The following is a 26,518-nucleotide window of genomic DNA, read 5'->3' on the forward strand; positions in this document are numbered from 1 at the left end:
AATTCTTAAATTTAGCATCAGATAAACTTTAAGATTCCTTCTACCTGTAAAATCTTGGCAATGCTAACGTGAAGCATCAAGACGTTACAGTCTCGTTGTGAGTCACACATCAACGAGCTCCTGAAGGCACAGAATTCTTCACTCCCCACAGTGAAGCACATCACAACAGATCTAGGTGAGGAATTCCAGCCCGGAGGCTGCGTAAACTCGGCTCACAGTAACAAAAACTTCTCTAAAGCTACGCGCATCAACTAGCTGATTCCAGACTTCTGCTGGGACCAATAAATTCAATAAAGCATACATTCCCAAATGGGGTTTGGCAAAAAGATGTGTACCCGAATTAACTATCAGACGGTCCTTCACTTCACCCTTCCGAGGCCGGACAAAAGCCAACTGAAGTGAGCAGACAGGTTAAGGGGAAGGGGCCGGGGTGAACGGGCGACTGGCGAGCCGACTCACACTCCGGGGAAAGGGACAAAGGCCTAGGGGAGAGGAGAGCACGCTGGACTTGGAGGCCGGCAGCAACGCCCCAGCCAGACTGGCCACAGTCCGGGTTTGGACTGGAGGTGCAAAGGTGTGCGGGCAGTGGGTTAAAGAGCGGCAGCGAGGAGGGCCCCTAAGTTCCAACGGAGCCCCCGCGGGGGTCCCCTCTGCCCCCGGGGAGCTGGCCTCGGGGAGCCATGGGCCACCGGAGCCGCAGCCCCGAGGAGGGTCCTGTGGGGAGGCAGGGCGGCGCACCTGCGGCCGGCACTCAAGTCCGCACGGGGCTCCCCGCCCCGCAGCCTCCGCTGCTGCTCAGCCCACTTAGCCCCGCAGCCGGATTTCGGATGGTCCCGACTCCCGCCGCCTCAACCAAGGCCAGTCCTCAAGCCCCAGACAGGCGGTCCGACACTGACGCCGGAGTCCTGGCGCGGAATGTGGGGCAGCGGCTGCCTCCCGCCCGGCCCGGCCCGGCCCCTGCCGCGAGAGCTACCGCCGCGAGAGCTACCGCCGCCATCGCGGGCCGCGGCCGGAGGGAGACGCAGGGGCCGCGCGCGCGCGCCCCTTTACCTGAGAAACCAGCGGGAGCAGCGTCTGCTCCACCGAGCGAGTTTTGATCTCGAGTCCGGAGTCGAAGGCGAGGCCAAACGGGCCGGAGCCGTGCACTGCCCCGGCGGCGGCACCGCCGGCCGGGCCCGGAGAGGCGGCCATGGCCCTCAGCCCGTCGCGAAGCCCAGACGCCGCGCCGCTGCGGACCTGCCGCCCGCCAGCCTGCTTGCGCTCCGCAGCTGCGATGCACCCGCGCCGCCGGGCCCGCCCCCGGCACGGCCCCGCCCACTCTCCGCCTCCACGCGCCCCAGTCTGGAGTCCGCCCTGCAGCCCCACCCCCTAACCCGGGCCCCGCCCCTTCTGTCCTCTGTCCCAAATCCCCATCCTGTCTCTCTCAGATCATTCCTTAGTGGGTTCCACACACGTCTCGCCCCTTCTAGAACAGAGAAACAAGATACCCGAGGGCGTCCCACGGCCACGTGGCTTCTTACCAGGGCAAAGACATCCGTGCCAAGCGAAGCTTCCCATGCTCCCCAAAAGTGACTCGTCCTAACTCCGAATTCCCCGCGATTACTGGAACCTGCGCTGGGATTGAAACTAACTGGTAGACCGGGACCAGAGTCAAGCCTGTAGGGAAGGGCTTTTACCGTAAGACGGGAATTCTACAGGTTATAGTTTTTCTGGAGCTTCTCGGGAACGTCCCATTTCCCCCTTCCACCCTGCTCTTTTCCTAACCGTATCTTTCTCACAATTTCAGCTGGACTGAAGATGAAACTTTTGATAATGCAGTCGTTTAAGGAGTATCTGGGTACTCGGCAAGAAAACAGTGATCTGGGTATCTTCAAGCTACTGTTCAGAATTACTCTTCAAAAGGAAATTAAATAGAACATATGGAAAAACTTCACCTCTGCTCAACACTATTACTTTTTAAAACTACTTTTCAAAACTACTTTTCCCCTCGTGCCTAGCACAGAGCAGTTTCTCAACAGCTGTTCAGTAACTGAAGATCATTAGTGTGTATCTCTGACTAAACTCACTTAAGGGTAAGGCTAAGAATCAAGGAGCCCCTGTGTGATGGAGATGGGAGGGAGAACTGGACACCTGTGACCCTAAAGTTTCCAGAAGCAAACCCAGAGGAGGCTGACAGAAGCACACACCCTGTGAAAGGGTCCTAGGCTTATGCAACAGACTGAGAAACATGAAGAAATATTTTGTGAACTAGCATATTTGCCAATAAGAAACTATCAAGAGTAGAAAACAATCTGAATCTGAGGCTGGCTAGTCCACCCCTTACACCTTTGCCAGGATCATTTTCTCCATCTATAATGTCACATTGATGAGCTGAATACCACACCAGCTCGAGGTGTCAGAAAGCTCTTTCCCAAGCACTGAGATGTGTTTCAAAATACCTCCACTTGGGGTTCAGCTCCATCTGCTACTGCTGCGTAGATTATCTTTGCTATTGAAGATAGCCATACCTTAGGTTTGTTTTCTTCATTCAAAACATGTAGTTCTTTTATCCAACTTTGAGTCTCACTCCCCAGCCACCCATCTCATCACTTCCTTATCTACCAAAAAGTCACCTTCCCCTGGGCTCTGAGGGCTCCAGCCTTAGCCTTGGACCTTTTCACCTCTTTAAAGTGCTCAGCACCCACTCCACAGGTACATCTTCCCTTATGTAAGTTGCCCATATTTCATAAAAATTCAGTGTCAGCACTGGTGTCAAAGAAAAGGCAAGATATAAGGCCTAAGAGATGGATGTATTCTTGAAAGTTTGACTTCACTGAAGACCAAATTTCTCAACAGAAATGAGACTAAGTTTACCAACTGATTCATTCAACACATTGTAATTTTATTTCAAAATATAAATATTTTGCATTTACAAAGATGTTACATCAGTTGGTTGTCAAAGCAAGTTAAAGCTAAGAAACAGTTTGTGAGAATAAAGGTGTATTGTTGTATTTGAATAATCTTTTTTTACTTTCAAACCATCTCTACTTTGCCTGAGAATGCAAAGATGATACATTTTCCAGAAGTTACATAAGCAATTAAAACTATATATCCAGGGCTTCCCTGGTGGGGCAGTGGTTGAGAGTCCGCCTGCCGATGCAGGGGACACGGGTTCGTGCCCCGGTCCGGGAGGATCCCACATGCCGCGGGCGGCTAGGCCAGTGAGCCATGGCCGCTGAGCCTGCGCGTCTGGAGTCTGTGCTCCACAACGGGAGAGGCCACAACAGTGAGAGGCCCGCGTACCGATAAAAAAAAACAAAACTATATATCCAATCTTGGTTTCAAAATCAAATGGTATTTGAAATACACTCCAATCACCTAGACAATCACCTAGACAAGTGGCACTGCAAAAGCACAAAAGAAGGGTTTTCTTTGGGATAACTACAATTGGAGTTACACTTTCTGGGTCACTGCCATAAAAAATAGTATTTGTTAAGAAGCCAAAATGATGTTTAAGATCTGCTTCCATACATTTCATAGTAAAATATAAAGCTAGAAGAAAAAGTAAGAAACCAGGTGTGGAGTAAAGAATTCTGGACTTGGAGTCAGAAGCTCTGCACCTGAATTCTGGCTCCATTATTTTGTGGTATAAACTTAAGGGAAAAATCACAAAAACCTTTGAGCCTCCAGTGCCTCATCTGATAATACTTACACCTGCCTGTCTCACAGGGCTGTTATGAAAGCATTCTGAAAACTATAAAGTGCCACACAAAAAAGCATTATTAAAATGTAATATCAATATATCACCACTGTATTTGCACACTAACTGATCTTTGAAAAACTTTCAAAACTAAAACACAAATACTGATTCTACACACCATAGGTAGAAAAGAATCTATACTTGAGGTATAGTTCTGAATAGCAAATACGTTTTCTTTCTGGTATCTCACTAAACTTTGAGATATATTACGGTTTACATGGTGGATGTACGATTCAGAATTCCATTAGGGATGTCTTCTAAAAGACCTGTAAACTTTTATTTGAGAGCCATGTTTCCCAAAGGACATGGAGTCCTTGGAGCTGCTCTGAGAAAAGGAGGATGGGGCGCAGTTTAAGGTCAAATAAGTCTCGTAAACACAGTCTTTGTCCCCTTATAAATTCACAATATATAAGAACACATTAAAAACTCTTCGAAGTCCTACAGAAAGGAAACAAACTCAGCATTCCTCAATTTTTTTTTTTTTTTTTTTTTTTTGCAGTACGCGGGCCTCTCACGGTTGTGGCCTCTCCCGTTGCGGAGCACAGGCTCCGGACGCACAGGCTCAACGGCCATGGCCCACGGGCCCAGCCGCTCCGCGGCATGTGGGATCTTCCCGGACCGGGGCACGAACCCGTGTCCGCTGCATCGGCAGGCGGACTCCCAACCACTGTGCCACCAGGGAAGCCCAGCATTCCTCAATTTTAACTGACCTTGGAGTCCCCACCCCCCACCCCATAAACACTTTTGTTCTCTTGTAACATCTAATAACATCCCTTGCAACTACTGCTATAAGGAACACATTTTTCCAAAAGCTGCTCAACTACAAGAGAAAGGGAAGAGAAGTAGAACAAAGGGCTGAGAGAAAAAAGAACTTACTCTGCTCTGAATTGTTACTGACTGGCTCTGTGTTAGAAAAGACACTTTAACCTGTGGATTTGTTTCCTTCTCTAGAAAATGACAGGATCACCTAATTAGATAAGGCTCATCTGGCACAGAATTTCTGACTCCAGGATGCAGGCAGAACATCTTGATTTGTAATTCTCTTGATTATTTTTGAACTACCAAAAAAATTAACTGTTCAGTGGTTTCACATAGCATTCATATTTTTTGCAGATCCTCGATAAGTTAATGAAATGAATATATTTTAATGGCAAAATGGGTAAAGACAAGAAGTACATAAAAAACAAAGAAATACTTGTTCTTGGCGGGAACTAGCATTTGGAAGTATGTTGCCAGAGGCTATAGTTCTACTGCGAAATGCCTAGTCTAATATTTTTGTAAGGATCTTGGAAGACCCTTAGAGGAGACTGCAGGGGTTTTCCTATAAACCTTGAGGTTGAAAGTTCTGGATAACTCACCTAAAATTACTTTGCTCTAATCTAACCCCTCATAGCCTGAATTTCTGAGCATTTCTTGCTCAGTAGCGACACATCCTGAAGCTCTAAATACAACCAAAGTGGGAACTAGGGGTACTAGCAAGTCCTGATGGGTCACGATGGGTTCTTGTTAAGACCAAGGTTAGCCAGAGGACCTCATCTGCAAGCCCTTTAATGGAATAAACTGCTATTTCCAAAGCTACTTAGTTTGTTTAAATAACACTTCTTGGGTATCAAGAGTCAATTTGCACCAGTCTCAGAAGTCAAGGGAAAACTCTGCCAGCTAACCACCTCTAATGGAAATGGGTGTTAAGAATCCTTGCAAACTTAAGAATAAGTAAAACTGGTATCTAAGGCAGCCTGGCAGAGATCACTTCCAGAAACAGAGAGCGTGATAGGAATTTTGGAAATGAAGCTGGACTTACATGACATGGAGTTTATGCTGAAAATCCCGTGCCTCATTCTCGGAAAAGAGAGGAACATACTGTGTGGGGAGACCTTATCCCCTCCATTCAGTTTACAGTTGAGTAGTGAATGGGACCTTCAAACTCATCTTCAATAAAGCTATAAAATGCAGGACATTGTGATAGGATTTCTGTACTATGTTTTTACTGAAGCTACTTCTACTTCATCAATGCATTATCTGTTCCTAGGGAAACTTCTTTCTGGGTCAAATCCTGAGAATCATCTTTGAGACTTGAGCTTGAAACTTCTACTCTTTCATATCATTTGATCTCAATGCCTTATGAAGATCTGTAAAACCTCCTCACTGTGTATCTGAGGGGGCATGTTCTCTCTGTTTCTGAGGGTTCCAGGAAGACCTTCCCCAGCTGCAGGGACTTCAAGTCCTTAGGCTGTTGCTGGAGTACTGGGGCAGTTCAAGTTTCCTGACAGGACTGGGGAGTACTCTGGGGTACCTCTGCTCCTGATACCTCAAGGTGATACTACATCATTGCTAATTTTGGCAGCTCTAAACTATTCTCTTAGGGCTCTGAGTCCCCCTCTAAGGACCTGGTATTCACACTAATAATGATGACCAGCAAGAGCCATATATTACCTCAAATTTATACTTTTGCAATATCACTTTACAGAGCTAAAAGCACTTTGGAAGAACATAATTTGCATATGCACACTAACTCACTGTGCATAATATTTGCCTCTCATAAATATGTGCTAATCACAGCTGTAAACTTCTCAGTATACCATCAACAAAAACAAACCTGATTTCTTTCTTAATACTTTTAATGCAAAATTTTTAATTTTAGCAATACACATGATCTGGCTAAGATTCAAGGTGAGAGAAGGCCTTCTTATGAGTTATCCCCTACAGCACCCTGTACAGTGCCCGGCATAGAACCTAGAGTCTGGCAAACTCTCAACCAATGTTTTACTGAATGAATAACTGAACAAGTGATTAAAGAATGAGTTACTTAGTGCCACTTAGTGCCAGATGTAACACTTGGTGGAATACCAGATTGTAATTGTTGGAAGGATTCACAGGAAATATATGAGATCTGTACAGTCTACTCTACAGACAAAGACCTCATGGTAGCCTCTTTCCTAGACGGACTTTTTCTGAAGTAATATCAGAATAAATTTAAAGTAATTATCATTAACTATGCTTCTCAATGAGAAGATGTTTTAGAAAAAGATGATTTCTACTTTTAAATGTTTTCCAAAAATGAAATCTTTGTTACTTAAGAACTCTTTCTCCTGCATACTCCTCTGGGGGCGGAGAAAGAGCCTGAAGATTGTTTTACACAGTGGAAAGGGCACAAAGCTAAGAGCTGGGTTCTAGTCCCAGTCCTGTCATTAACCTTAGGACAAGTCTATGCAATAGAACAGGACACCTATTCTACCTCATAGCACTGGAAAAATTGTGTAAGATATTAAAAGAAACACTACAATATAGCAGAGTTGGCAGAGTGTGGAGTCAGAAAGATGAGGTCAAATTTTACTAAACTTCACAACTTTTGAGTTGGTCACTTTTCTGAACCTTACCTTCCCCATCTGTGTGAAACTGTTGCAAAATAATGTAAAGCTATATGAAAGCTGATGTGAAGTGCTTGTGAGATAATATGTGCAAACAGACTTGGTCAAATGTAGAGCACTACGTGGTTACTGGGATCTCTGAGATAGTTTAAAAGTCATCATTGAATTCAACAAGCATTCATCTAGAGTCTATGTGCGGGCTTCCCTGGTGGCGCAGTGGTTGAGAGTCCACCTGCCGATGCAGGGGACACGGGATCGTGTCCCGGTCCGGGAAGATCCCACATGCCGCGGAGTGGCTGGGCCCGTGAGCCATGGCCGCTAAGCCTGCGTGTCCGGAGCCTGTGCTCCTCAATGGGAGAGGCCACAGCAGTGAGAGGCCCGCGTACTGCAAAAAAAAAAATAATAATAATAGAGTCTATGTGCAAGGCACTGTGCTAAGTGATGGGAAAATACCTCACAGATATAAAATTTTACTGCTAATAAAACTAATTGGTCAAATTCCAAATAGTGAAACAGGGATACTTTTAATGAATCAGAGCACTGCTGCCCCTGAGATTTTCTTCTTAAAACATTTGGAAAGAAAAACATTACAACATGAATTCTATCATACTGTTACCATTAATAGCAGCTTAATAAGAATTTAATTTCAATGTGGTCAGCCAAGTTTTTAAAATTTGGCAATAGAGCAGTAGGGGATGGAGGGAGAAGGGGAGGAAGAGCTTCGGTCTTTCTGTGGTCTCCTGTGGTTGTAACATACAACTAACTGAACTTCAAATAAGCCACCTGCCCTTACACTGAAGATTTGCTCTTCCTTACAGAGAGGACCATACACTGTGGAAGAAGGGAGAAGACTCATTTTTCCCACTCAAGCAACTACATTCTCAAAAGTGAAAGCCCTCTTCATGGAAAAGTGACTGTCACAGAAACGTTTAAGAACAGATTTCTTAAAACAGGAGAAAACTACATTGTATACAGCAGGTAGTTTAGGACTCTTTAAAAAACTTTATAAATACATATTATAATATACATAACCAAAGTGGGAAAATTTCAAGCCATGGTACCAGTTTATAAACTGAAACTTTTCAAGCCATCTTAACAACAGTTAAGTGAGTAAACCACATTTCTGAGCTCCAAAGCTGTGCTTTAAAATGCAAAGCACAGCAAGTCCTCTCTTGTCCGGGCATTCTGTATGGAAGGCTAGGAGGCTTCTGCTTCTTCTCCTGGGCTCTGTTTGCCAGGCACAGCTGAAAGGATAGGAGGCCACAGCTGAGCTAAACTCACAGTCAAGGTTGAATTTCCCAGAGAAATCACTGCGGTTTAGAAACCAAGTCAGTCTACTGAAGGCTTCAGATCTTCAGAAATGTCACGGAAAGCCCTTTAAGAAGAAAGACAGAATGATTAGTTTTGCTTTTGGAAAAGGGGAAAAAATAAAACCACAGAGAAGGGAGGGAGGGAGGGAGGGAGGGATGGAGGATGGAGGAAGGAAGGAAGGAAGGAAGGAAGGAAAGAAAAATAGCATCTAACCAGTAATTCATTGCCACAGAATATCTTATTTTTATAATTTGAGAGCCTTGATGAGGTTGTGTAGTCACTATTTTTTTCCTGATATTTTCACTGAGTATTGTTTCAAAGTCTGATAGCTGTCTCTCAATCTTTAGTAACAAGAACTCCAGGTTTTTGGAGGGTCCATCCAAAAGAGTATTTCCCCAGACTCTCTTGAAACTAATGACCATGTGACTAAGATCTGGCCAATTCGAAGTGTTGAGTGAGTTCTGGACAGTGTACTTAAAAGAGAAGGGTAATCTTCAATCCTTCCCCCTTCTTGCTGACTAGAAAGTAGACACAATGATGTTAAAGAGAAAATCATTAAGAGACCAAAGATTAAACGTTAGCAGGATAAGTTTTATTGCAAAATAGGAAAACTGACCCAGCAATGTCCAAGCTCTGAGGATTGTGGTTCAGGGCAGGAGAAATGGGGTAGGTCTTTTCAACAGATGACCTTGTACTTGTACCGTCTCTAACCTACATCAAGCAAGCCAAGTAAATGTAGCTAATTGGCAGGCAATATCTGGGTTGGATGGAGGTGGTCTGCTGCATCTTTGTGGTGCCTACCTTAGGACTATAAAAGCTAGTTGGCCTTTGCTACGTAATTTTTACGCCCAAGCTAAGATGATATCACCCAGCCAGGTCTGCATCTGTGTTGGCAGCCACATGGCCAGGTCAGAGTTTATCAATGAACATGAGCTCAAGCACCCATCTTAGATGAAAAGACCTCACACCAAGGCTGGCGTTAAGGTAGGGCAAAGCTTGGCATGGATGTCTGTGGAACAGACACACTAGTCCTGATCTGCCTGCCTCTGCACTTCTTACACCCAAGAGAGAAATAAACTTCTGGCTCATTTAAGTCACTGTTATTTTAAGTTCTACTGATGGTGGATTTTTTTGAGTTTGTTTTTTGGTTATAATACAGGCAAATCTATCTTAACTGATACAGATATGAAGCACAAGTTTATTACCATCCTTTTAGATAGAGGTTGCCTTGCTCCTTTACAACAATGTCACCAGTTAGGAGGGTTCAACAGGCAGGGCAGAGGTAAATTAAAGACTAACCCTTTAGCACAATGTAGGAAGTACTTTAATGTCAAGAGGGGCACAGGTAAAATGTTACAGAAAAAAGATTACATTCAAGGATGCTCAGTTATCTCAAGGCTCCTTCACTGCATGAGGCCCTACATCTAAAGGAACAGCTTTGAGGAAGGGGTAAGCTTCCTGGCTATGGTTCCTGTGGCTCTGAAAGGGTTTATATGTGACATGACTGAACCCCATGTTGAATACACGCTGATAGGTCAAAGAATTGGCATGAATTTTTCCTTAAATATTTTTTATTTATACCTGGAGAAAAATTCCCCCAAACTAAGATTTATACAGACACAAATGTTTTATATATATATTAATATCCATCTATCTCTACATCCATCAAATCAGGGTTTCTCAACAGCCGCACTGTGGACCATTTTGTGCATTGTAAGATGTTTAGCAGCATCCCTGCCTCCACCTACTACAGCTGTGATGATGAACATGTCTCTAGACATTGCCAAACGCCCCCTGAGGGGAGCAAAATCACACCCTCCTCCCATGAACCATTGCTCTATATAGCTATCTACCCATTTATTTATATATCTATTTTTCACAGTCTCACCTAAATTTTTGTTTTTACATTTGTGTATAGGCAAAGCTGGCTACAAGTTGCCTCAGACTATATGAATTTCAAGTAGCACTTAATTCTGGGAAGCCCTGGAAAATCTTTAAAACCAATAACCAAAAACTTGTCAATATTTCAAAGTATTTTCCAACACCCAAAACGGTTTGTAAACTCATTCTTTGATACCTTTTCAACTTTCTAAGATACCCGCAAATTTGAATCTCTAACTCTTCAATTCCCCTAAATTATGAATGAAAATTTCTGCCTCAGGGCAAAGATGCATGAAATAAGATTAAGACTGTGGTTCGCCTGGCGACTGCTTTCTGTTGACAAGTAAGCTTAGCTGTGACCTTGAAATTCATACCTGCTATTCAATTCCGCCTCCAGGCCAAGAAAGTCTCCACAAGGACTCAGAAGAAAGAAAACAAAGTGAAGCAAGCTAAGAAAACACGGGGGCGGGGGGGGGGCGGGGCGGAGCGGAGGTAATGTGTGTGTAAAACCCTATAGAAGTAACACTGATCTTAACTGAACCTCAATTATCTCCTGGAAAACAAACTCCATAAGCTAGAGATAGAGAAATAATTTCTTTCTGGCCTCATCAAAGGCACAGTACTAACTAATCTGCAGGGCTCATAAATCTGTAACTCTCTAGATTAGGAAGAAACAAAGGAATAAATATTGCACTGACAGTATTTCCTTCTTTCTTTCTTTTTTTTTTTTTTGGCCTCAACGCGCAGCTTTCGGGATCTTAATTCGCCAACCAGGGATTGAACCCAGGCCCTCGGCAGTGCAAGTGCCGAGTCCTAACCACTGGACTGCCAGGGAATTTCCTTATCAGTATTTCTAAAAATGGCAAATGTCCTACCTAAACCATCTAAATACAGTATTCTTTCCCAAGCCATAAGGCTTATTACGCTCCTTTGAACCATAGTGGTAGAATTTCTCAAGAACAAGCAATGCACAATGGGGCCACATGAGACTGGGGGGCACAGAGGACTGCTGTTAACATTTTATAGTTCCTTTAAGAGCAATGGAGATTGTGCGGTGTGATTTCTCATTTACAATCTCTGCTCCTTGGAAATATTTTGGGATCTGCTTCCCTTGAAGTTTCAATGAGATTTTTAAAAATCCATTTATGTGAATGTTTAAATCTTTTCTGATTTAACAACTCAAGAGCCGTTGACTCCCAGCCTCCCAGAGAAGCAGAGTAAATTGTGGATGTTTAACTTACTTTCGTTCGCTCAGGATAGCAAGTGTGTATTTCCTAGACCCTCACCCGCACATCTTGTGACAGAGCACATGTCATCACTATTACGTACATTCCTCCCCTTCCAAAAATTTGGAATAAAGTTCTAAGGCTGGAGTTTACCATGGCCCCTCCTCTTTTTATCAGCCTCACAGTTACACTGCAAAAATCTTTTAATCTGATCTGCTCTTGGTTTCACTAATCTATTAATTCATCAAATTTTCATTGAGCACTTTCTATTTGCCAAACACCATGCCAGGAATGGTAACACAGCTGTAAACAGGTTAGACATAGTTCCTACCTTCAGAAAGCTTACCAATTAGTGGAAAGACAAACACACATTTATATAATAGGTATTAAGTTAGGATACGTGGAAGATGCTATGGGAACACATAGCAGGGACATCTTATCTAGTCTAGAGAGTTCTAGTAATGCTTCTCCAAAGAAGAGTACTTTAAGGTTATGATACTGGACTTGGCTAGAAAGGGGATAGTATTCTTTACAGAGGGGAAAACATGTGCAAAGATCTCACTGATTCCACAAAACTAAACAAGTTCAATATCCCTAGAAAAGAAAATGTAAGGCAGGCAACAGAGAGAGATGAGTCTGCTGAGGGAGACAGAAGGCACGAAAAGTCTGATGGGCCGATTTAAAGTTTCAACTTCATCTTGAAGGCCATGGGAAGCCATCATGGGAATTTTAAGCAGCAGAGGCATTTAACAGTTATGCTCCAGAAAAACCAGAGAACAAGATGGGAGGGAAGTAAGACTAGAGGCAGGGACCAGTGAAGAGGATGTTGAAGAAATCCTGGCATTGGGTCAACACCATTGGGAAGACAGAGGAATGAACAGGTTCAGGAAAGTTTTTAAGTGACAGTGTCAAAGGAGAAGCACCCACCAACGGAGGGGGAGCAGAGTCCAGCCCCCCTCCCACCTCCAGTTCTCCTTTGTCCCTCATCATCCTAAACTGGAACGATGGGGAGTACACTCCAACTGAAATCCTTAAGGTCAATGTAAAGACCTGGAGGCGTGGTGACTGTTTTTTGGAGAACATCTTCATATCTTATTTTGCAAAGACAAAAATAACTTCTTGCTCTATAAAAAGTAGGATGTGTTACACCGTAGCTTAACTGCCAGATACTGATCTTTCTTGACTTAGGATGGTATTACATCCCAATAAACCCACTGTAAGTTGAAAATATCAAGTCAAAAAGCATTTAATACACTTAACCTACGAAACATCATAGCTTAGCCAAGCCTACCTTAAACATGCTCAGAACACTTACATTAGCCTACAGTTGGGCAAAATCACCTAACACAAAGCCAGTTTTATAATAAAGTGTTGAATGTCTCATGTAATTTACTGAATGCTGTACTGAAAGTGAAGAACAGAACGGTTGTCTGGGTACTGCATGGTTGCAGGCCTATCAGTTGTTTCTTTACCTGATCGAGTGGCTGATTAGGAGCTGCGGCTGCTGCCGCTGCCCAGCATCACAAGAGAGTATCGTAACGCCTATCACTAGCCCAGGAAAAAAACAACATTCAAAGTTTAAGTACAGTTTCTACTGAATGTGTATCACTTTCATACCATCACAAAGTTGAAAAAATCGTAAGTTAAACCTTCTTAAGTTGGGGACCATTTGTAATTTCTTTTATGAAAAGATACTGAACTTTGTTTGAACTTTGGGTATTAAATCATGAAAGATAATCACAGTCAGGTTAAGATAATGCTTCTAAAAACAGCAATGAGTTACTAATTACTCTATCCTAGAAAAAGATAAAGCTGAGTTCCTAAAGGGCCACATTCCAGCTGTCACCTCCGGTCATAACAAGGTATGACAGAGGGCAAAGGAAAACTTGAATACAGAGAACAGCGTTCCCACAGGAGTTCCTGCGACAGGCCCTTACTTTCTACTTACAGGTTTTTCTGAGCTTTAACATTCAGAGATTGCTGCTCAGTTTTTGGTAGGAGTGAAATAAGTACATCAAATCAAGTCTGATTATCCTGTCCAAAAATCAAGAAAGTACTTGAAAATGTGTGACAGCAGGGTGTTTTGATCCTTCCCCACACCTCCCAAACAGCCCCAGTGTTAACAGAGAACAGGGGAAGCAATAGGTTCTGATTATTGAATCAAGGCCAAAATAGTTGGGAGCCCAAAGCTGTGCTGTGTCTGCGACATTCACCCTTGTGAAACAGTGCAACCACCACGATCAACAGTGAGAAGCAGAGAAAGGGGGTCCACCCTCCTTCATCTTTCCTTAGGTGGACAGTCATTCATCCGTCTGAAGATCCATGGCAGTACACAGAAAGAGCCGTGCAAATGGGTCTTCTCAGCCACCAGTGCCTCCATCTGCAATTAGAAGGTATATCTGCCTAATGGAATGAACAATCCACCCTCCATTATCACACTGTAACAACATGAGAGCTCCTAAGACAAGCCGAACCCTTCCACAGCTCATGCCTCTGTAGGGACTATTCCCTCACAGTCCATTCATTCCTTCAACTAGGAAGAGAGCGCTTTCCAAGGTTGACAGGTGCTGTGGATACACCAGTAACTAACATGGACATGACCCCGCAGTAACAGCAACCACAGTCAAGCGGGAAAAGACAAAGAATCAAGTATATAAGTGAAAGTCATACGAGAAAGGAAAGGTACAAGGTGCTATCTGTAAGAGCATTAAACTAGCAGAAGGACGTAACCTAATCTTGGGGGTAGGGAAAGCCGCTCCCACGAACTGACACTTGAGTTGCGATCTGAAGAATGATTAGGAGTTGACTAGGCAAGGAAAGATGGGGGAGGGGGAGAGTGTCCAGACAGAGAAAGCAGCGTGCTTCAAGTCCTAGAGTTTGAATGGAGCTGGTGTCATTGAGGACCTGACACAAAGCCAATGTGGCTGCAGCTCAGGCAGGGGAAAATGTTTCAGAATTCGTGAAGCAGGCACAGGTAGATCATGTAGGGCCTTGGAAGGATTCTGATCTTCCTTGTAAGGACAATGGGAGGCCAGTTTTGGGAAGCACGACCAGATGTGCCTCCATTCTGAAAAGAAAACATCCGCTGCAGTATGGCAAAGGGACTGGAGGACAGTAAGAGTGGACACTGAGAGACCGGCTGGGAGACTGAGATGCCTGCAGCAGTCCAGGTGAGAAACCTAACAGCTGGGCCCAGGGCAGGTGGAACTGGAGAAAAAGGGGAAAGGACAGATTTGAGATAAAACTGATAGGACTTGGTAAAGATGGTTACTGAGGAGATGGAAAGTCATAAGGATGACCACACACTGGCACATATAATTAGAGGGTAACATCTACTGAGGAAGGAAACAGAGGAGAATGTTTTATCTTGTTGGGGCAGAGGGGGGAGATGATTAAGGAAAAGAAAGATCTTTAGTTGTAACACACCAGCTCACCTGCTTATTACTATGTGACTAGAGGCAAGTTAACCTCTCTAAGCCTGGATTTCTTCATTTATAAAATATGGAAAACAATCTTTCCTAACCTCACATGAAAACATTGGACAGATTAAGTAAAATAAGACAACGCAGGTAAGTTTTATCACAGAACTTGGCATGCTGAGTCCCAATAAATGTCAGTAGGGGTTGTTTGTTACTATTTAAGAGGTCATTTAGACTTTCCACTAGAAAGTGCTGTGTTGAACACATAGTTCCTTCAGGCCTTCTCAAAACCCCATTAGAATGCCAGTAAAAAGTGTTTTTTTAAAGGCATAAACCTACCTGAAAAAAGAGGAGAAAAAAGAGAAAATAAGAGGTTAAGAGCAACAAATTTTTAGAAGATGGAAAGCAGATGAACAACTGCTATGACCCAGCATAACCTAAAGAGCTGAATCCTTAGCCAGAAGGTATTCAGCAAAATTGCCCATAAGGCTCAGGAATTGGTGATATCAAGTAACTTTGGAAGTGGGGTTGAAGGTGGGACTAAACACAGAAGGGCTGCTTTAAAGTGTACTTAAAAAGCAGTAAGACCAAGCTGTCAAACTCTGGGCAGGAGATTAGAAGATCTTTCTCTGAGGAATTTAGCAGCCCCAAAGGGAAACCAAAAAGCACTGACATCAAGGGTTGCACAAGACAATGGTCCTGGCAGATTATATTATGGTAACACACATAATAACCAACCCACAGATCCTGAGTAGTTCACTCTTAACATAAGCCAGTAGTCAAAAATATCTGATACCTGCTATTGTGATTATGTGGTATTAATATGGTGAAGGTGAAGGGATATTACAGATGTAATCAAGGTCCCTAAGCAATTGACTTTAATCAAAATGGCAATATGTTCAGTGGGCTAGGTCTAATCAGGTGAGCCCTTTACAAAAGGGTCTTAGCAGTCAGAGACAGAAGTCAGAAAAATACTCTCCTGCTGTCCTTGAAGAAGCAAGCATCATGTTATGAAATGCCTATGGAAAGGGGCAGCCTCTAGAAGCTACAAGCCTCAGTTCTACAACTGAAAGCAAAGGAATTCTGCCAACAACAGGCAAGCTTGGAAGAGGGCTCCCCAATCTGCAGATGAAATCCCAGCCCAAGCTTACACCTTGACCATAGCCTTGGCAGATCCTAAGCAGAAGACCCAGCTGAATTATGCCTGTACTCCTGACTCATGGACTTTAATATAAATGTATGTTGTTTTAAGCCACTAAGTTAGTGGAAATTTGTTATGTATCATAGAAAAGTAACACAGACCTATATGCCAAAAAAGGTAAATTTTATTTATACAAATAATACCTTAATAAACCAGACCCCCCAAAAATATGATAGCAGAAATGGAGACCTCTAAGAAGGTGTTAGAAGATAAAGTTGGAGAAATCACCCAGAAGATGGGAGCCAAAAAGACAGAACCACAAGAACGTCAGAGAAAAGGTTAAAAAATGATATGAACAGTGTATGCGGGTCAGCACCAAAATAAAAGTAGTTTTGAAAGGGAGAGAAGGAAATCATTAATAAAATAACTGAAGAAAAATTTCAGAAGCACAGAACATAAATTTCCAGTTTTAAAGGTCACAAAGAGGCTTCCCTTGTGGCGTAGTGGTTGAGAGTCCGCCTGCCGATGCAGGGGACACGGGTTCCTGCCCCGGTCCGGGAAGATCCCACATGCCGCGGAGCAGCTGGGCACGTGAGCCATGGCCGCTGAGCCTGCGTGTCCGGAGCCTGTGCTCCGCAACAGGAGAGGCCACAACAGTGAGAGGCCCGCGTACCACAAAAAAAAAAAAAAAAAAAGGTCACAAAGGCACTTGATACAAGTGCCAATTGGAACAACAACAACAAAATAGATTAAAAACAACAAAAAAGATCCTATAGGTTTTCAAACAGTTAAATTACAAAGAATCAGGAACCAGAAAGGCTTCAGAATTTTAACAACCGTGAAAGCTAGAAAAACAATGAAGAAATAAAGTTCTAAAGGGAAAAAATTTTAAACATAGAATTCTCTACCCAGGCAAACTATTGAGTACGTATGACTTTAGAAGAAGCCTTTTCAGACATGTATCGTCCCCCAAATTTACCTCCCATGCATTCTTTCCCAAAAATCTACAGAAGGATGTGCTCCAGCAAAAAGCAGGAATAAATCAAGAAAGAAAACAATATTGGGAAATCATATGGGAAATAAGGATTCCAACAGAGGGGAGAGCTGAGGGAATCCCCAGGGTGACAGCTGTACAACTCTGCTGGAGCAGATCAGAACAATCCAGGAGCGACGTCTTCAGGAAGATAACTTATAGCAAACCAGACGCAACTGAGCATGCTGAGTGAGAGGAGAGGTAAATACCTGGTGCAAAGCCTGGCATTGGACTAATTATAAGTTCACAGAAAACAAAGCAAATAAAAAACAGTATCTTTATAACACAAAGGAAAGCAAAATGTTGTACAGGTAAGGAATTATAGACAATATACAAGAAGGCTTAAATAAGAATGTAATTTACAGAGCCATAATAATGTAAACACCGAATACTGATCTAACCAATATCACAGTTTAGTAATATCCGGCAGATGGTTAGTAGAAGAGATAATTTCTCACTTTCCAAGTGGGAAGTAAACAGTGCCAATACATGAAAAAAATCAAGAAATAAACACAATTTCAAGATATGGAGGTAAGCATCAGATAGAGTCGAAAGTGGTTCCTCTTAGAGAGGAAAGGAAGGGGCAGGGAGAAGGCGAAGGACTGCTCTTTTTCACAAGCTTTATAGACATTTTTGACTCTTTTAAACTATATACATCTGTAAATTCGAAGGAAAAAGATTACAGCGATATCGGTCCTTACATTATTTTTTCAAACCCCCATACCACTTAATTAACAACATTCTGCCTTCAGAAGGGGACCAGGGGAAAGGGGTCACTTGCCTCTAGAAGGATTCATATTAGCTTCTTTTGTTTCACCTTAGAAACTAACTCTTGCTCTACCAACCTGGAATCATCAAAAGTCTTTTTCTAAAATAACAGCAAAATATTGATCAACCAATTTTCTTTTTACTTCTTGTTTCATGAGCCCAGGGAATATGGTATCCACTCAGCAAACGTTCTCTACTGCTTTCAAGTAACTGTCCACTGACTTCTCAGGAACCCAGTACCTGCCTTTAAGAGCAAAGGCAGGAAAGGATATCATACTGTAACCACCCCCAAACTGGTGACGTCTTTGTTAAAACCTCTAAGTACCTCTTCTTTTCACTCTTCTTCAGGAAACTGATATTTCACTGCCATCAAGTAAGTGCCTAGAATTAACTAAGATGGCCCTTTGACCAACTAGCTCTAACTCAGAAACGTTATTCTACTTGTTTTGGGTTAAAGGACTATGTCTTTCTTCACAAAATACAACACTTAAAATTAAATAAGCAGAACATTTTAGAAGAATTTTAAATAAAAATATAGTTTCACTAAATACATTTTCAGAATCAACTTGTTAATGACTCCTTAATTACACTAGAATATGCAACAAAAAAATTCTTCTCCAACTGAAAATAAAAAGGGAAATGCAGTATAGTCTCTGGAAAGTTAAAATACTGTATTCTGAGACTTAGTTTTTCATTAAAAGTCCTTCTTACTTTTCTGTTATTAAAATGTAATTTCTGGTACAGCCACATAGAAAAACTGTTTTGCAAGTATCCACTAAAGTTAAACCAGATGTAGTCCCAGCCATTCCTCTGCTGGTAACATACTCACCTGGAGTAAGTACTCATGTTCACCAAAAGCCATGTACCAGAAAGTTCATAGCAGCCTGATTCATAACAGTCCTAAACTGGACACTACCCAAATGTCCATCAATACTACAATGAATAAATAAATTGTGGTATATTCACACACTGGAATACTACAGTATATAAATAAATATATATATTAAATAGTATATAAATAAACCTACAGAAAAATTGAAATAGTACAATTAACAGCCATATGTCTGTCCGTCATCTAGATTCACCAGTTGTGAACATTTTGCTACAGTCACTTTCTCCCTCTCAGTTTGACAGCTCATCCCTAAAGGATATTCTGCTACATAACCAAAGTATCACTGTCAGACCTAAGAAATTTACCATCAATACAATATTATTTCATATATGGTCCATAATCAATTTCTCTAACTGCTTCAGAAATGTTCTTTATAGATTCTCTCCATTCCCCAGTCCAGCATCCTGTCATGGACCCATACACTGCATTTGGTTGTCCTATTTCCTAAGTCTCCTTCAATCTAGTATACCACTGTCTCAAAATGGTCTTTTAAAATTTATTTATTTTTGGTTTTTCATGACATTAACAATTCTGACCCAACTGGTTTTTAAATGTTCCTGATATGCGAAACCCAAAAGTCTACACACAAATGATTTCTATTTACTTTAGTGTCTTCAATCTTTAGGAGAGCAGAGGAACTGAAGTACTCTGTATCCTAACAGACTGTATGCAGGTGAAAAACAATGAGACAGGTTAGTTCAATTTCACACACAGTTGATGATCATTTTGCTGTAACTCACCGCTGAGTCTGAACAGGCCACGGGGTCTGGTTTGGTGTGGGTACTGAATTCGTGGGACTCAATAACATAGCACTATAGATATTGGAAGCGACCACAAGTATGCAGAGAAGTATGGGCCCAATGATTGCTCCTTCTAGGCCCAGGTAGTACGCTCCACCAGCCACTGCCAAGCCTGTCAAGTAAGGATGGCCACCTCTGGAATAAAGAGCACACAGATTACTCATGACTTTTAACAAACATAAACCTTGGAGTAAGTCGGAAATACATTCTCTAACACGATGTTCATTCTGTAACACACCTGCCTTTTGATTGCATTATCAGCTTTCTTCAGATTACCTCAATGCAGATAACAAGATGCAAAAATTTTCTCGCCTACATGTGTGACGTTTGCCTTTTTATAGGTCCAGCAACTGAAGGAGTGAAGTCAGCAATGTTAACAGGTACCACTGCAGGGCTGTCTGAGGTGGGTTAATGTCAGCTTAGGACTGGTTATATAATCTACCTGTTAGGTTTACCTCCATCTAGAAAAATTAAGTGGCACAATTAAGTGTGTAGTTCAACTAATTATGCTTTTTTTTATAAAGATGATAACAATACAATGACATCCCTGTTATTCATAAGTTAGTCTTCTAGCAACCTCCTAAAATACAGATTTTAACACAGGTAGTGATAAAAGGCCTCATGAGGAAAATATTTGTTAAAAAGCCCAAGATTTTTATTTCATAGGAGAGTCATAAGTGTCTTCCAGCTTATCACAGTATCACTTACATAACTGGAATGAAATAAGACACAGGCAGACCTCAGAGATACGCAGGTTTGGTTCCAGACCACCATAATAAAGCCAAATATCACAATAAAGTGAGTCACACGAAATTTCTCGTTTCCCAGAGTATATAAAAATTATGTTTACACTGTATTGTAGTCTTTTAAGTATACAATAGCATTATGTCTAAAAAAAATGTACATACATTAATTTAAAAATACCTGATTGGTAAAAATGCTATCATGTAAGCCTTCAGCAAATTGTAATCTTTTCGCTAGTGGCGAGTCTTGTCTCGATAGTGACGGCTGCTGACTGATCAGCGTGATTGGTTGCTGAAGGCAGGGGCAGCTGTGGGAATTTCTCAAAACAAGACAACAATGAAGTTTTGCTGCATCCACTGACTCTTCCTTCCATGGATGATTTCTCTGTAGCACTCAATGCTGTTTGAGAGCATTTTACCCACCACAGAACTTCTTTCAATATGGGAGTTAATCCTTTCAAACCCTGCTTCTGCTTTATCGACCAAGTTTATGTAATACACTAGGTCCTTTGTTGCCATTTCAACAATCTTCACAGCATCTTTACCAGAAGTAGATTTCATCACAAGAAGCCACTTTCGTTGCTTATCCATAAGCAAAGAAAGTTACAGTTTTATCATGAGACTGCAGTACTACAGTTACATCTTCAGCCTCCACTTCTAAATCTAGTTCTCTTGCTATTTCCACCACATCTGCAGTTACTTCTTCCACTGAAGTCTTGAACCCCTCAAAGTTATCCATGAGGGTTGGAATCAACTTCTTCCAAACTTCTGTTAATGTTGATATTTTGACCTTTTCCCATGAAATACAAGTGTTCTTAATGGCATATAGAATGCTGAATGCTTTCCAGAAGGTTTTCAATTGACTTTCCCCAGATTCGTCAGAAGATCTGGGTCAAGTCTTGCATAATAAGACTTGAAAGTTGAAATTACTCCTTGAACCACAGGCTGCAGAATGGATGTTGTATTACAGGCATGAAAACAACATTAACCTCATTGCACATCTCCATCAGAGGTCTTAGATGACTGGGTACATTGTCAAATAAGCCCAAGTATTTTGAAAGGAATCATTTTTTTCTGACCAGTAGGTCTCAAGAGTAGGCTTAAAATATTCAGTAAACCATGTTGCAAATAGATGTGCTGTTATCGAGGTTTTGTTGTTTCATTTCTCGAGCACAGGCAGAGTAGATTTAGCACAATTCTTAAGGGCCCTGGGATTTGTGGAATGGTAAATGAGCACTGGCTTCAATTTAAAGTTACCAGCTGCATTAGCCCTTAGCAATAGAGCCAGCCTGTCCTTTCAAGCTTTGAAGCCAGGCGTTGAAAGTCCTAGGTGGCATCTTTTTCCAATAGAAAGTCGTTTCGTCTACATTGAAAATCTGTTTAATGTAGCCACTTTCATTATTTCTCTTTAGCAAGACCTTCTGGATAACTTGCTGCAGCTTCTACATCAGCACTTGCTGCTTCACCTTGCACTTTTATGTTCTGGAGACGGCTTCTTTCCTTAAACCTTATGAACCAACCTCTGCTACCTTCAAACATTTCTTCTGCAGCTTCCTCACCTCTCACAGCCTTCACAGGATTGAGAAGAGTTAGGGTCTTTCTCCAGATTAGGCTCTGGCTTAAGGGAATGTTGTGGCTGGTGTGATCTTCCATCCAGAATACCAAAACTTTCTCCATATCAGCAAAAAGGCTGTTTTGCTTTCTTACTATGTGTGTGTTCACTGGAATAGCACTTTTCACTTCCTTCAAGAACTGGTCCTTTACATTCACAACTTGGCTAACTGACTCAAGAGGCCTAGCTTTCAACATACCTTCTTCACTAAGTTTAATCATTTCTAGCCTTTGATTTAAGTGAGAGGTGTCTGACTCTTCCTTTCACTTGAACACTTAGAGGCCACTGTAAGGTTATTAATTGGCCTTATTTCAATATTGCTGTATCTCAGGGACTAGGGAGACCCAAGGAGAGGGACAAGATAAGGGAACGGCTGGTTGGTGGAGCAGTCAAAACACATACGACATTTATCAATTAAGTCTGCCATCTTATATGGGTGTAGTTCATAGCACCCCAATACAATTACAATAGTAACATCAAATATCACTGATCATAGATCATCATAAAAAACATGATAATAAAAAAGTCTGAACTATTGCAAGAATTACCAAAATGACACAGAGACACAAAGTGAGCAAATGCTGTTGGAAAAATGGTGTCAATAGACTTGCTCAACACAGCGTTGCCACAAACCTTCAATTTGTTAAAAAAAAAAAAAAAAAAAAAAAGCAATATCTGTGAAGCACAATAAAGCGAAGCGCAATAAAATGAGGCATACCTGTAGATTACAGCAGCACAGCACACTGATAATAACATATGACCACTGACATAAGAGGGACTTAGAAATAAGGTATATTTTGTTTGTTTCTAGTTTCTAAACACGGATGATTAGAACAATTTAGTGAAGGGAAAATAACTAAATACCTTGGAAGGATATCCTGTACTGTTTTACAATTCAGTAACATTTAAGGTGAGCTAGTCTTCAGGAAAACAATAAATTATATTTGTAATTTATTTGTCTTCTTCATTCCAAAAAGGATTTAGGGTAATATTCCATGTTACACTATGTAAGCAAGCATTTTCCCTAAACAATACATTTAAGGAAAATTTTTATCAAAAATGCTTAAAGCTTAAAAAAAAACCAAAAAGTGTGGGGGCTTTTAAATAAAAGCTTAATTTATTACAAAATAAAATAAAGCAAGTTATGTAAAAATTTTCATTTCCTAATGATGTTGGTTAAATAAGGTGTTACTTTATTATTAAGATAGAACTATATCTAAGTCTTAAATTCTAGCTAAAAACCCTGATATAAAATTTACAGCAAAGTTTAAAGAAATGAAAACACTTAACTATAAATCATGTAACTACTCTTACGGTTTAAATTTCAACTATTAAATGTTAGTTAAGCTCACTATGAAGTTCTCCTGTTATCTTTAAGTTTTAGGCATAAAAGTTCCCCTAAGGTTTGCTTATGGAGTTGCTTGTTTCTTGCTGCTCTGGAACTTTGGGGCTTCTTAGTTGTTCTATATCATTTATTTTCTATTTTAACTTACTAGAGAGAAAACAAGGTAGCATATGACTGGTCTCTTCATAATTTCAAATTAACTGAAGGGTCCTCTTCCTGTAAACTGAGACCCTGTCTACGCTTATTGTGATGAGTTTTACTTAAAGAAAATTTAAAATATTAACTATTATGATAGTTTCAGTAGGTCATATTCTGAATTTGAGTAGCTAAATAAAATTCAATATTTGTCACATCCTAGATTGTAATAAGCAATGTTAATCTGGATATGTGACTAAATGAGAATCAGCTTGATTTACTGAATGCAATTTCTAAGAGACATCAAAACCTACAAAAACAGATATTTATTATATTGCCAAAGTTTGGCTTCTGCCTTAAATTTAATCTGCATTCATCATAGAACCATACTATAATATCTAAAGTAAGAAAGCACTGCTTGTCAGATACGAACTTGATGAGGTTTCATTTTACGTGGAAATCCTCAAACTTACAACCTAATAATGTGTTTCTCCAAAAGCAAAGAAGTTCTGAAAATAACTACTAACTTGTTATCGTACTTAAAATATTTTTATTTTGAAGTATGTACAGTAATACTTTTTTCCTAGGTTAAATGTCACTAAACCAGAGGATTATTCACAATTTTTAGGCTCATGTATTGTAAATAAAACTTATAACAAAATAGCATACCTTGCAAATGATATTAATTAAATTAAACTTTGATTATATCAGTGGGATCACAAAAGATTACTTCACTGAAAATCCTACCACCAGTCCTTTCTCCCATGCCCAAAAGGAAAAAAAAAAAAATCTTCTTAAAAAAGGCCAAAGGAGGGGCTTCCCTGGTGGTGCAGTGGTTGAGAGTCCACCTGCCGATGCAGGGGACACGGGTTCGTGCCCTGGTCCGGAAGGATCCCACATGCCGCAGAGCGGCTAGGCCCATGAGCCATGGCCACTGAGCCTGTGCGTCCGGAGCCTGTGCTCCACAACGGGAGAGGCCACAGCAGTGAGAGGCCCGCGTACCGCAAAAAAAGAAAAAAAAGGAAAAAAAAAGGTCAAAGGAACTCCTGGATATGATTCATCACCAACTTCAGAAGTTCTGTGGAATACTTACCCTGATATATCAGAATAGATGGCAGTATCTACAAAGTATGTTGGCAAGAGATGAAAAACCAACAGTAAGATGGCTTTGCATCCTAAGCCTTGTGTAAGCCACAGGTCTAGAACTGCAGGTATTGCTGCCCAATATGTGCCTAGAAATGGCACTGCTCCAAGGATTGCTGCTAAAGCTAATAAAGATTAAAAGAAGAAAAAGCAACTTAACATCATCAGCAAAGCAATAACAAAACAGCAGAATCTAATCACTAGCTCCTACTACTTAAAAATTTCCACCAGAACAAGTTAAACAAATACAAACTCAAATTTTAGGGGAATTGGGCTTCCCTGATGGTGCAGTGGTTGAGAGTCTGCCTGCCGATGCAGGGGACACGGGTTCGTGCCCCGGTCCGGGGAGATCCCACATACCGCAGAGCGGCTGGGCCCGTGAGCCATGGCCGCTGAGCCTGCGCATCCGGAGCCCGTGCTCCACAACAGGAGAAGCCGCAACAGTGAGAGGCCCACGTACCACAAAAAAAAAAAAAAAAAAAAAATTTTAGGGGAATGATATGCCTCGTTTAACTGAATTTGCTAGTTGAATGAGGTCCAAGATCTTCAAACTGGATCATGAAAATCTTTCTGAAGTGTGTGTTTACTTCATGAATCTGTTCTTAAGCAACAAAATTTTAGTGTCCCACAGTTGTTATTCTCAATCAATGGTTAGTTAATACGTATGCAGGTGGCCCTCCATATCCTCAGATGTGGAACCTGTAAATACAGAGGGCCAAAGGACCTGAGCATCCGCAGATTTTGGTATCCTCAGGGGGTCCTGAAACCATACCCTCAGGGATACCAAAGGACAACTGTACAGTCCTATAATATAACTATAGAGCACTGGTCAAATATTTGTACTGATTCCAAAGCCAAATCAGAAATAGTTTCTAAATCTCGGATAAGAACGTATATTCTTTACCTTGCTTCTTTCTAATAAAAATGAAGTGTAATTTCAATAAAATCACCAAAAATAACGCTGCTAACTGAAGGACCTTACTTTACACTCATCCCTTTCCAGAACAGTATGTTCAATTAACAAATAAGTATTTGTTATTTATGCAGTGCTTCCTGTGTGCTGGGTATTGTTTTAACTACTGGGGATACAACAATAAACAAACATTCCAAATCATATTTCTGCTCTTAATCTGGACTAGATTAGATCTCAAAATTTAGCATTTTAAATTTAAGGAAGCTGACAGTATATGTAAAATGGTTTAATGTCCCTTAAATAGAGGACAGCACAAGTTATGATACAGTTGTTACCTGATGGTATGAAGACAATATTGATGCCAAATATAGTATGAGTCAGCCAGGTGTACAATCCGTAGAAGCCAGCCATTTTGAGGGAAGCATCAAACACCCCTCTAGAACGTCCAAAGATAAAAGGGAAAGAAAATAAACACAGTATCATACTGTGATTCAGAAAAATCAATATTTCTAGGCTTCTGGCTACTTTATCCAAATCTGATAATAGCTTCAATTTTTCCAATGGCCTGAGAATGCTTTTTTCATTTCATTTCACATAAACATAAAAATCTTGTATTGAAAACTTGAAATAGATTTACTAAACTGTTCTTTAAATTTCTCTAATGAAAAGATAACTGAAATAAAACACCTTAAAATACCCTATTCACTGAAATAACTCATCAACTCTTCACTTCTAAAGCAGATCGCTCACCACCAAAATAAAGAGAAAGAAAAATAAGTGTGAATATCTTATTTCTGAGGATGTAGTTAAATTTGGAGACATCCAGGCTGTGGCCAGCCCTCCCCTTTGGGAAGAGCAAGTGAGGAATACTATAGCCGGTACTTCATCAGTCTTTCTTCTCGTTAACAAAATGTTCCCACACATCTTAAACCATGCAATCCAACTTCAAAGTAACTTCAAAAAATGCTATCAAAGAATGCAGGTCATTGGGAGAGAATTTACCAAAAAAATCTTATTAATTCCGAAGTAAAATCAGAAAGGAAAATACA

The 26,518-nt window shown here is 41.2% G+C and overlaps 2 protein-coding genes across 4 annotated transcripts in view; both read right to left on the bottom strand.

Moving 5' to 3' along the window:
• The window catches only part of CTNNAL1 (catenin alpha like 1), a 60,380-nt gene extending 59,124 nt beyond the window's left edge, over window positions 1-1,256 (bottom strand). For all 3 annotated transcript variants that reach the window (XM_060100857.1, XM_060100856.1, XM_060100854.1), the window contains exon 1: window positions 1,051-1,256. In XM_060100857.1, the coding sequence (XP_059956840.1) occupies window positions 1,051-1,191 (141 nt within the window). In that variant the 5' untranslated portion in view covers window positions 1,192-1,256. The remainder of the gene's footprint in view (window positions 1-1,050) is intronic.
• Window positions 1,257-4,476: 3,220 nt separating this feature from the next.
• The window catches only part of TMEM245 (transmembrane protein 245), a 109,508-nt gene continuing 87,466 nt past the window's right edge, over window positions 4,477-26,518 (bottom strand). Inside the window, exons 14-17 of the mRNA XM_060101450.1 lie at window positions 25,805-25,905; window positions 24,507-24,681; window positions 19,519-19,713; window positions 4,477-8,482 (exon numbers count right to left, since the gene is read on the bottom strand). Of these exons, the coding sequence (XP_059957433.1) occupies window positions 8,437-8,482; window positions 19,519-19,713; window positions 24,507-24,681; window positions 25,805-25,905 (517 nt within the window). The 3' untranslated portion in view covers window positions 4,477-8,436. The remainder of the gene's footprint in view (window positions 8,483-19,518; window positions 19,714-24,506; window positions 24,682-25,804; window positions 25,906-26,518) is intronic.

This window comes from Mesoplodon densirostris, chromosome 6, assembly GCF_025265405.1.
Source record: "Mesoplodon densirostris isolate mMesDen1 chromosome 6, mMesDen1 primary haplotype, whole genome shotgun sequence".
NCBI classification, from domain to species: Eukaryota; Metazoa; Chordata; class Mammalia; order Artiodactyla; family Ziphiidae; genus Mesoplodon; species Mesoplodon densirostris.